The sequence below is a fragment of the Pinus tabuliformis genome, chromosome 2_1 (genome assembly GCF_031772625.1).
Source record: "Pinus tabuliformis cultivar Carrire ecotype Pingquan chromosome 2_1, CPIR1, whole genome shotgun sequence".
Taxonomy (NCBI): domain Eukaryota; kingdom Viridiplantae; phylum Streptophyta; class Pinopsida; order Pinales; family Pinaceae; genus Pinus; species Pinus tabuliformis.
This window is the reverse complement of record NC_142299.1, coordinates 249,427,969-249,441,103: the sequence shown is the minus strand read 5'-3', so window position 1 is coordinate 249,441,103 and position 13,135 is coordinate 249,427,969. Positions and strand designations below refer to the sequence as shown.

Here is a 13,135-nt window from a genome sequence, read left to right as displayed (position 1 = left end):
ATCACATCAGCATTAAGATAAACTGCAGATAGAACATAACTATAAATCGCAGAAGACAAGCCAAGGCATGGAGAGGAGGAGATCACTTGAAGAATATGTTGTTATAATGACTCCAAATCCTCTCTTATTTATACTAAAAGCGTAAGGTTGAATAGACACGTCGGTTGGGCTTCTAGAGCCTACATAAGTGCAGGTCGGCTTGATAATAATTACATAAACAAAATAAATTCATATCTCCATAAATACTTATCGGAATCGAATGATCTTTGGATCAATCCTACACCTCTCGACGAGAGGGATCCAATAAAAATATCAGCTGCCAGAAATAAGCTAACCCACATGGAGTTTGGCCCTAGTTGCCAATTTAACACTCCCTCTCAACTAGGGAGAACTCCATCCGCTGATCCATATGTACGACTGTACTATCTCTGCCATTAGTGCCTTGCACTACTCTGCCTAGCTCTGCTGGTTCTGCTCAGCTCTGCTGGCTTTGCTCTGCTCTGCTCTGCTCAGCGCTGTTGGCTCTGCTCTGCTCTGCTCAGCGCTGCTGGCTCTGCTCTGCTCAGCTCTACTGGCTCTGCTCTGCTCAGCTCAGCTCTGCTAGCTTTGCTCTGCTGGCTCTGCTCTGCTCTGCTCATCTCCGCTGAACTATGAAGAAGAAGAATTGATCGAGAATGAGTCATATCATTCTCCACTGACCTGAAGTCAGTCTCAGAGTGCATACCACTAGTCCCAGACCAGTCTCAACTGACCTGAAGTCAGCTTCATAGTAAGTACCACTCCTACCACTGGTCCCAGACCAGTATCGCAGTCTTAGAGAGTGTACCACTGGTCCCAGACCAGTCTCAACCGACCCGAAGTCAGTGTCATAGTATGTACCACTCTCACTGGTCCCAGACCAGTACTGCACTGACACGAAGTCAGTCTCGGAGTATGTACCACTGGTCCCAGACCAGTATCATTGATCCCAGATCAATGGAGGACATCCTAGCATAGGGAGTACGGTAGATACAACAATGCGTCCATCCCTATCTTCATTTCCCTGCTCATTGATCAGATGAGAGGTACTTCCCATGAGTCCCAGACTGCATGGGTAGGAAGCCTCGACAGGAGAACTTAATCAATCCTGTCCTCACAGGAGAACACATCAATCCTGCTACAATCGCCACATCAATCCTGCTACAATCGCCATGGAGAACACATCAATCCAGGCTGCCATGGAGAACACATCAATCCAGGCTGCCATGGAGAACACATCAATCCAGGCCTCACAGGAGAACACATCAATCCAGGCTGCCATGGAGAACACATCAATCCAGGCCTCACAGGAGAACACATCAATCCTGCTACAATCGCCATGGAGAACACATCAATCCAGGTCTCACAGGGGAACACATCATCCTGCTACACAAGAGAGCGAATCATCTTGTCCCACAAGAGAGTGAATCATCTTGTTTCAGTGCGCACCACCAGGGGAGGGTGAGTCACCCTGTGGTCGTATGTTGCTCCAATAGAACTGCAAGCCCCCCAAAGCTCCTAGAGCTCAATGTATGCAGCATGTAGGACCCTTTTACAAAGGTCTCTCGACGACTCCAAGTCGTTCGGGAAAATCACAAATTTGATCTTTCCTTAGGGCTCTGTCCTGTACAACATCTCAGTGTGATGGAGCCTCCTTGATCATCGACTTACCATATCCCAGATAAGGCAATAATCGATGTCTATCTGCTGGAGCAATTGTCAAATACGGGATTCCTCAATAATCGAATCCCATCTCTGGTTGTCACAGAGATTCACAGTGGTATTCATCATGTGTACAAACAGCTCACTGAAGAGCTTTAGCAACCAGACTGCCTCACAGAAGGCCATACTATCAGCAATGTATTCTACCTTGGTGGTGCTCAGAGTCACCAACTTCTGCTTCCTCTGCTCTTCCAGGATATCGAGGCAGACAGCACTGAGAAGTGCTCTAGTGATCCTCCATACTGCCTGCCCACTCATCATTCGAATAATCATGTGGTTTCATATTTCCGGCAGTGTATCTCAATTCATGAGAGATTGTGCCCTGAAGATATCTTAGAAGATTCTTGGCACCAATCTAGTGAGGCTCAACCAAATATGAGCTCACCATGCTATCTGCAACACAGATGTCCGGACGAAGGTTCTCCAAGAACATCAATGCGAATGAGTTTATGAAACTCAGAGGCATTTCCCAAATCTGGTCCGACATCATTACCATATAACTTCTGAAAGTTAGGATCCTCGAGGCAGTCACAAGCTTGCAGCTTATCTTCTCGCATTCAGAATCCAACTCCCTCTGTCTCCTATAAATGAGAGGGTCTGCACCTGTCAGACATAGGTGCCGGTACGAGAGGTTCATCATCCACAACCTTCGAGTAATGGTTTTGGATCGATTTCACTCCTAGTGAATCTCAGCTACATTGGACAGCTATCAATCCTCTCATACTATGCCCGAGGTGTTATTCTTCAAGCCATAGAGGGCTTTCTTCCACTTGTATACATGAGATTCCTTGATCATGATTCTCAAACTCCTCGGGTTGTTCCAAACTTGTGAACCTGCTGCATGAGGGGAATGGTACCCTTATAATATTTTCCTTTGGCACATTTCAGACATGTACCTTCATGCTTCCTTTTGAATTCAGGCATCCTAGACACCATTTGACTCACAGACCTCTAGAGCTGAGTCAATGGACATGGTCCCCAGTGGACTTCCTGCAACTTGATACAACCCTGAACTCAAAAACATCTTTAAAAGATCTATTTTCAAACACGTACCTTTCCATCGATAAGTGCCACCCTACAACCTTTGACTTCCATTTCCGAGATGGACATTAGGTTCGATCAGGTACATAAAAGAGATTTTGGGGTTCCTTGCTTTCGTGGAAGAGTCGACCATTTCCTTGATGACCTGCATTACCAGTCATTCTTTTGATCATTGAAGATGTCCCAGGAATGATTGTTATCTTCATCAAGAGATGTGTCACTGCCATTCGGACACTCCTTCGCATAACGGCCGAACTTATTTCAACAAGGCATCCGCCTTTCCTTCCACCCTTAGATCCGAACTTCCCAATGAAGTGATCTTAAGATGGACCATCAAAATCTTCCGTTGCGCCATTCTGATAACATTCTTTGCTTTGAATTCACCCTCGGTGAATTATGAGGAACCCATTGATCCTTCTGTCTTGTCCCAACTGTCTTCGGTGATTGCTCTTTCACTCTTGCTTGGGCATTGTCTTCACCTTCGCTCTGATACCATGTTAAGATTAGGTATGTTCTATGCTAGAGCAATTTATTTAAATTTTCATAGTTAGCAATCACATCAGCATTAAGATAAACTGCAGATAGAACATAACTATAAATCGCAGAAGACAAGCCAAGGCATGGAGAGGAGGAGATCACTTGAAGAATATGTTGTTATAATGACTCCAAATCCTCTCTTATTTATACTAAAAGCGTAAGGTTGAATAGACACGTCGGTTGGGCTTCTAGAGCCTACATAAGTGCAGGTCGGCTTGATAATAATTACATAAACAAAATAAATTCATATCTCCATAAATACTTATCGGAATCGGATGATCTTTGGATCAATCCTACACCTCTCGACGAGAGGGATCCAATAAAAATATCAGCTGCCAGAAATAAGCTAACCCACATGGAGTTTGGCCCTAGTTGCCAATTTAACAGTCTCCCTTGCATAGAGGGTTTGGTTCTCTTGATTAAATACAAGTTCCATACCCTAGTACATGATAAAATCCAATGGAAACATTGCAATCCCCCCAATCCTGAAATCCTGAAAAATAGATAAGTCTGCTGGATTTTGAGTGAGATCTAAAATTCTACTTTCTCCATATGAAATCCAATGAGGGCGAAACCACTCTCAAACATCCTGAGTCATTTCATGGTAATGTTAAAAATTTAAGTAAAAGTGATATTCAGAATGAAAATGAAAAATAAAGGAGAATATCACTTTGAAAATGAAAAATAAAGGAGAATATCACTTTTAAAATGAAAAATAAAGGAGAATAAAATTTAAAAATTTAAGTAAAAGTGATATTCTCCTTTATTTTTCATTTTAAAAGTGATATTCTCCTTTATTTTTCATTTTCAAAGTGATATTCTCCTTTATTTTTCATTTTCATTCTGAATATCACTTTTACTTTAAGAAGTTAACATTACCATGAACTGCATATCAACACTAGGGCAACAGTTCACTTTTATAACATTAGATACGCATCTGGAAGCAACTAGAAGTCACTAGGCTAGCGTAATAATAGATTAGAAAACAAATAAAATTAAATAAAATTAAAAAAAACACAAGTAAATGCTGAAACGTGGGTCGTACAGCCCTGCAACGCATTTCAGGCTGTACTGGCCCCATTTCAGTTTCGTGAAACGTGGCAGTACGGCCTGAAACGCGTTTCAGGGCCGTACCAAACGCGTTTCCGCATTTCGTACCCATTTCCATACGGAAACGCCCTTCTGCCCCACGTTTCCTGCAACATAGTGACTAACATTTTTGGAGGTGCTTCCTTTAAACTTGAGGCATTAACATCAGCCTAGATATATCTCAAGCACCCCAAGTAGGCCCATTTTCCTGTGTGCGAAAGCCCCTAATCACAAATCTTTGTTCATCTAAGATGTCTCAACAAGGGGGTACTCTTCTGGCAAAGTCACCTGAGACTTGCACCTGGCCCCAATCAATTGCTTGCCCCTCTGCAATTGAACCTTGGTGAGATCTGACACACCACTGTTTTCACCACTAAACCACAACCCCATTGACAAAAAAGGGATAATGATAATATAAATACAATTTTACCTTTTTTGAATTTTGGAAACCACTTGTATGCTCCACAAACAGTCTTGTACTAACCCACTGCTCAAGTACCCAAAATCATTATCCTATTTCACAGTTAGCGTTTCTATGTTTCGCAATTCATCGCTTTCATTTTTAAATGGATGTTACAATCGGTGTGTATCAATCATTTGTTTAAAAAAATGAATGTCCTTACACCACTCACACACACATTTGGACATGCTTTTTTTAAACTTGGGGCATTAACATTAGCCTAGATATATCTCAAGCACCCCAAGTAGGCCCATTTTCCTAGGTGAGAAAGCCCCTAATCACAAATCTTTGTTCATCTAAGATGTCTCAACAAGGGGGTACTGTTCTGGCAAAGTCACCTGAGACTTGCACCTGGCCCCAATCAATTATTTGCACCTCTGCAATTGAACCTCGGTGAGATCTGACACCCCACTGTTTTCACCACTAAACCACAACCCCATTGACAATAAAGGGATCATGATAATATAAATACAATTTTACCTTTTTGAATTTTGGAAACCACTTGTATGCTCCACAAACAGTTTGTACTAACCCACTGCTCAAGTACCCGAAACCATTATCCTATTTCACAGTTAGTGTTTCTATGTTTCGCAATTTATCCCTTTCATTGTTAAATGGATGTGACAATCAATGTATATCAATCATTTGTTTAAAAAAATAATAATGAAAGTCCTTTCACCACTCTCACATGCACAGACAGTTTCATAAATCATCATTTTAATTGTCAAAAGGGATGTTACAATCGGTGTGTGTCAATCATTTGTTTAAAAAAATGAATGTCCTTACACCACTCACACACACATGGGTGTGCACACATGTTTTATGGTGACCTCCCCTATGCTGTCAACTGAAACTGGGGGAGAAGGGGGGTGGCGCTTCCATACATCCCTAAATCTCAATTCGTCCCTAGACCATGGTTGAATATGGAAAATAACACAAACCCAAAATTTAAAACATGATTGATTTATGGAATATAACACCAACACTTTACATTCAAGTTGCATTTAAATGGATAATGGCTCGAAGACCCTAAGCCTTTTACTAGTTTCATGCCATGTTCAACTTTTTTTCCAGTCCATGGATCATACCATGCAATAATATTGAAAAGATCTCCATCCATAGTTTAAGATGGAGAACACTGTAGACTGTATTCTACCAGAAGTTATCTTTCTCTGGCTTCTTGAGAAACGAGAATCTCATACAAGCCAAGCTTACTAACTGTTGATTCACACACTATCTTTGAGCCTACTTTTTGAAAAGTATGGAATCAAATCCACTTTTGTCAGTTCCATGCATTTTGAATAGCTGAGACATGCAACCAAAGTTCACACATTAAGAAGAATACTTTTCATTAGGAATAAATGATTGGTATCCAAAACAAGAACATGGATAGTATTTTTTTGTGGGTGGAAGGCCTACTTTCATGCAAACTGATGCACAACCAATAGAGCTGAGTTTGTTAAGTCTACAACAGTCCACAGATCCACACAATAATTGAAAAGACCTTCATCCATTTTTCTCAGTTCCATGCATTTTGAATTGCTGAGACATGCAACCAATGTTCACATATTAAGAAGAATACTTCTTCATTGGTAATAAATGGTTTATATTCAAAATAAGAACATGGATAGCATTTTCTTTTTAGTTGGTAGAAGGCCTACTGCTATCATGCAAACTGACACACAACCAGTAGAGCTGAGTTTGTTAAGTCTACAAAAGTCTATCCTCCATTCTCCTCTTGAAAGTCTACCATGTCAATCCACTCCTTAGAAACTATTCAAGTTAATACAAATGCTACCAAAGAGACAAAAAGAAGCGCTAAATCTTATATATAGTCAAGCCATATTATTTTCAGAACTGCTACCTACAACAATTTTCTTGATATACCATGCCTTATACTTAAATTGTGCCCTAGAGTTCCTCACCCAAACCTATTCACAGGCCTGACACCCATCAGACATTAACTTTCTTCTATTCAACTCATCACCACCAACAGATCAAACAAATAACATGGCAAGGCAACAAAAAGCAATCTAATCCATCCTAGAGTCCTATTGACCTACTTAGAAAATCAAAGCTATATGCAATATATTCTATAATGGATATATGAATTGATAAAATGGAAGCCACAAAGGCTTAGGAATATACAGCTAGATAGATAGGCATGCCATTAAAGAATAACCAAGCAACAAAGTGGTAGGGATGCCCTACCAGAATAGCAGAAAATGGGCAATAAGCAAAGATTAATCAACCAGCAAGTGTTAGAAATGTTTTGAGGAATTACCAATAGTTATCAGTAGTTGTGTCAGTTAATATGTTCTTGATGGAAATGGTTATTCAGCAACTTTAGATAGTTGTAAACAAAAGTTGTGAAAAGATTGCAACTGGAACAATCATTCAGTTGGGAACTACTTAGTTTAGGAGAATATACAATCCTGACAATCTGAAGAAAGAAAAGAAAAGAGTATCTTGAAGTACTGCTCCATTTTCACCGTTGGACTGTCTTGTTCAGAAAAGCAGCATGGCAGAGTAGGAAGAGAAACTTTAGATGAATGGAAGCAACATGTTAGTTGTGTCAGCCCTGATGGATAGCACCTATGTTACCGGATCCGGCTCAGGCAAGTGGAGTATTGCCGGATCCACGGATCTGAACCGGATCCGGATACGGATACTCCCAAATACGCTTAAAATACGTATATTTTTAAAAACGCGGGTTTTGGAAACGGCAAGCAGATTTTGGATACGGATCCGGACTGTGGCTGCCGGAAGCGGTGATAGGTGGCCGAAAAAGTTAAAACGCAGATATTTTCTAGGTTAAACGGTAAACCCAGATCCGGCTTATATATTTTCTAGGTTAAAAACTGCATTATGGTTTCGATAAACGGTAAACCCAGATCCGGCTTATATATATATATCGGTTTAAACCATTTCGTATATGTTATATTATCGGTTTAATAACACTGAACAGTTATAATATATATTATATATTAATATAACAGTTATATATATTATTTAATATTTATATATATATATATCGGTTTAAACCATTTCGTATATGTTATATTATGTTTAATAACACTGAACAGTTATAATATATATTATATATTAATAACGCTGAACAGTTATAATATATATTATATATTAATATAACAGTTATATATATTATTTAATATATATATATATATATGTTATATTATATATAATATAATTATATATGTTATAACTTATAACTTATATAACATAATAAATTATAATAACAGTTAATAGTTATATTAATATTTAATATATGTTATTCAAATTTTTAAAATGTATATAAAATTTAAATTTACTTTTTTTTTAATGTATTTAATTTTACAATTTAATTTTTAATTGTTTATGGATAATCATAATATTAATATATTATAACTTGACTTTTGCCATCAGATATTATGAATCATGATATTATGAATTAGATGGCAACCATTTCAATGTTTTAATCTTCATATTTATGATTTTATCATTCAATGTTCTAAAAATGTTTGATGGTTTCATGGAGTATTTGATTTTTTAGCTTTAAGGTGTTTTTTAAAAGTTTAAATATAAATATATAAATATATATATATATATATAGATATATAGATATATTGTACGTGACGTATCCTTGCCGTATCCGGATCTTAGATTTTCAAAAAACTAGCGGATCCGGATCCGGATCCGGATCCGGATCCGTATCCGTATCCGTATCCGTATCCGAATCCTGGTAACTTAGGATAGCACAGTTGGTTGAAGCCCCCCTACCAAGTCATTGGCCCTCTGTCATGAGGTGCGGGTTCAATTCTCCTTGGGTCCATCAGGATCAGGCTCCCTGTGGTAGAGTCGACTGGGAGGGAGTTCAGCCTGTCTAGGGGTGTTGCAAGGATATATTGAATTAAAATATATATATATATATATATATATATATATATTAAATGCTAATTGTGTCTTCTGTTGCTGATTTCCCTTATAGTTCTATTGTGCTTTAGTAATCTCTGGTTATTGTTCCGATCATAATCCATGCTTTGCACCAAGGGAGTTGATCCAAAACAACAACAAAAATGGAGGTAAGCTCCACCAAAAAAAAAATAGTTTACAAAGTATATTACATTAAATGAATCTTATAATTAGGAGTAGCAAAACATTTGCATAAGGTGACACTTTAAGAAAAAATTTAAATACACAATTTACTAATCTATGAAAATTATGGTGAATATAAGACTATTATAAAAATCGGCTACACTTCAATAAAAGCTTTGCCGATCGGCAGATTTTATTTATAAGAAAAAAATTTAAAAAAACATATTACAGTAAATAGCCCATAAAGTTCACCTAACTAGCATGCTATGACTAAATCCCAGGATAGAGGATAGATTTGATCACCCTTACCTGCATATTCCTCCAAATATGTACAAATTGTTTGGGAAAAAGCATAAATCAACGAATGTTTGTCTCTTGATAGAGTGGACGAAGCTATCAGTGGACCAATTCCTCTAAACAGTAGAAGAATTAGCAATCTCAAATAGTAGACAAACAAGCAAGCTAGCTGGAACTCTAGAGCTCCATCCCCATGCAACCGCCACCACCTAATCAGGTTTTCTTGGGCTATAGTGAGTTGATCTTCACTGAGGGCACTAAGTTCTGCAAATACAAGAAAATGATGTCAACATATCCTATCCACAACTTTCACGGTCGCAAGTTTAAAATCCACCCTTTACCTATTGAATCTTCATCATCAATAGGAGACACTAACCCAGGCAACTCCATATTAACAATCAAAATTAAGTGCATAGGCTGCCATGTGCAAAGGTGTTTTCATATGGTCCCACATCTATTGAATGATGGGAACCCTCTTCAGAATTGTAACATTCACTCAGCCTAACATGCTGCCAAATGTCTCATGTTCTTTGCAACCAGGAGTAATTGTGTCTACATAACAGATGTCCTCTACTATAATGGCTGTGAGCATGACCATTTTCCTACCAATCACCATTTGACATCCTCTGCAAATGGCAGCTCTCCCTCAACCAACATGTATTCAAAGTCTCATCCTCTCCAATACAAGGAAAATCTATGTCTGCATATAGGTTGTACATAAACATTGGCACATCTTTAGTAGCATTTACCAAAAATGATCATTGATATCCATATAAAGTCTGTCATGGTGCTTTACTGAATGATTCAGTCCATTAACATATGTGGTCTAATAAATATGTGTGTACCTGCTTTGAACCAATAACCCAGCCTAATGACAAATGTGAGTCAATGTCATCTACCATCCACTTACATCCCCCAGTCAGGTTGAAAAGTTGAATCCTTGGACTCTCAAGAATGATCAACTACTAGAAGAAAATGTTGATGAATGGTTGTCAGCTAATAGCTTCCCACCTTACCCTGACCTCTTTCTCATCTCCTCTATCTGAAGTTTGAACTCTCCATAATTAAAGCCTTTCTAAGCATCTCCCTTTGGAAATAAAATGAGAAATGTGGGAGGAAGCATCTTCATGTGATTGCATTTTATACATTTTTTATAGTCCATACAGTGCACTTTTTAAAAGAATAAATCCCAACTTCTTTCCTAATTTCAGCAAAACCCTTTAACTTTACTCTGTGACGCTCCCAAATTTGATTCAAGATAAAACTCAATGGCAACTGATGCCCAAAAGATTTTTCTTCATTTTACCACAACTCTGACAACAAAAAAATAAAATGCATTTGTGACCAACCATTGCTTTTAGTTGTGGATTTTGTTGTTTTGGTCACAACTTGAAGAAAGGAATCCTGTTAAGTCAAAAGAGCCCTCTGCAACTTCTACTAAATTTTCAATGAGTATGTGCTTCCAAACTCACTTCTAGCTGCACTTCTGGTTCCTCCTCCTATTTGGCTGCCCCCATTCACCATATGAACTTTTGAGTGATTCATTTCGTCATCAACACAGGGGTTCAATCCTTGAATGGAAGGCTTTGATCATTGAAAGTGAAAACTTCAAACCAAAAAATTTAATCCACAGGAGAACATCAAATACAAACTTGTACTCACTCCCAAAGTTCCAACAAGCTCCCTCCTCTGTTCCAGGCTGAAACAGCGGTTCTCCAGGCTAGAAATTTGACCTCCGGACACACAAAAAATGTTTTCACTTGTCACAAAGTCCTCATTTTGCCACTTGCCCTGCTTCTCCTCATTTGAAAATGAAAAATGAGGGCTTTGGGAGGAGATAGGTTTTTAAAAAGTATAGCTAGGGGCAGCTATTAAACAAAGCAGATAAATCTTCTGGTCTTTTTTTCTTGATCAATGGGGAGGGGTTTGTACAGGAACAATAGGTCACCTGCGGGACTAAGGAACATCACGTTAATATTTTAGGTTTTATATAGCTGATAAAATAAGAATAATCAATAAAGCTGCTAACCGCCACACATCCCCTGTTGACGAAAGTTCTGATTGCTAATCCCATCTGCAATTTCATAGTGATCAAATTTATAGCAACAGCTACAAAGCACCACAGCTTCTGATGTCTGCGGGACTCCATGGAAGGAGTAGAATTTATATCGTGACAGCAAAGTTATACTTCTGGCTCAGCACTTAGCATGAAAAGGGAAAGAGGATCATGGGCTACTTGACATCTAATAGGATCGTTCAATCAATATGTTAAAAACGGCAATCCCTTTCAATAGAAATAACTCGAAAGGCATATTCAGCACTGATCATTTCTCAACACTTAGAATGCACTACCAATGGCATTCAAACCAACCAAGGCAGCATTGTTTTGGGTAGCGTTGGCTTGACCCCTGTTCCTTTTCAAGGAGCTACGTGATACCTAACAGCATTTCAAATCATTGTATATCTAAGCCCTCTCTTATTTATCCAACAAAAACAAAAAGTCCGAGACAGAAAGATACATTATGCAACCAAAACCATGTGCAGAAAATCTAAAATAAAATCATAGACAGAACCTTGAACAAATACAGAAAATAGGTGATCAGACAATCAGATGACCGAATAAATACTGAAAGAAACATGCATGGAAAAGAACACAGTGCCTATGTGAATATAATTTATTTAACCCTTCTGACATCAAAGAGAATCACAGATTTCCATCAGAAAAAACGTGCACGACTCATCATCATCGGGAACCCAATTCATATTTCCACCAAAATAACAAAACATTTTTCACAATTTTCAGAACCATGCATTTCCATAGAAAAAATCAACAGAAACGTCAGCAATGTCCTTCTAATGAATCAATCTACATTAAATTTCCACGAAATGCAATGTAAGCCTACTTACCCTCAGTGCAACCCAGGGAACATTCGCATATAACCTTAAAATCTCCTTGCTGGTAAATTTTCAACCGTCCAACTGAATCCCCGTATTTGGGACTTGTACACCCACATCTCATCTCAATGTACCCATTCCCTCTCTTCAATTCTGAAATCTGATCCAGATCTTCATCCTTAAAAAACTCTTCCGTTTCATCTGTCCCACAATCGTCACATCCTTCATCCTCCCTCTTTTTCACCTTCATACCGTTCCTACCATTGCTGTTATTAGTCCTTTGCCCTTCCATATCTACGACCTTCAAGAAAATACAGAACCCAACTTAGTCCATGGATTTATTTATATCCATAAAACTCAGACCCCAACTCTGCAAAACCAGGCTCGAACAGCCCTTTGCATTAATTGCCACTCCAAAACAGAAAATGGGTCATCTGAGGCTCCATTTCCGCTTCATGTCATAGGCAATTTAGCATTGCTTTTGCCAGCACAACGGTCCAAATTCTTCGTGCCATTTGTCAAACTATGCGCTGCGTAGCGTTTGAGATAATTTCATCATGGGTACATGGAATCCCATTTCGTTTGATCACCCCCCTCATTCATTGTACTCGATCCATTTATCTGTGAAAATGGCACAAACTCCATTGTTATTCCTTTCTATGTGCTAATATATATTTATTTCCACTTCATTGTCATGTCATTTCATCTCATCACGTTTCAACCATATATCTACTAATTTTATAGGGTTAAGCCTATGGGCCAATGCATGAGTATGATTTGTTTTTCAAGGCCTTGGGTCCCATAATATACTTTTACAGCTCAGAGTAGGTAAACTTTGAGGAAAGCACAAATTGCCTTTCTACCATAAACCTGTATCTGTAAATATCTCGAGTAGTTTCCATGGTTTTTAACGCTGATTTGGAGGTTTTGACCTTGAATGGGGTTTCTCTCCTTTGGGTTGTTGGGGCTGAATTTGGATCCAGG

General features: G+C 38.5%; 1 protein-coding gene across 1 annotated transcript in view; it reads right to left on the bottom strand.

Annotated features, from left to right (window-relative positions):
- ULT1 (Developmental regulator, ULTRAPETALA) overlaps positions 1-12,862 on the bottom strand; it is a 52,615-nt gene extending 39,753 nt beyond the window's left edge. Inside the window, exon 1 of the mRNA XM_089402517.1 lies at positions 12,164-12,862. Within this exon, the coding sequence (XP_089258643.1) occupies positions 12,164-12,443 (280 nt within the window). The 5' untranslated portion in view covers positions 12,444-12,862. The remainder of the gene's footprint in view (positions 1-12,163) is intronic.
- Between the last annotated feature and the right edge of the window lie 273 nt (positions 12,863-13,135).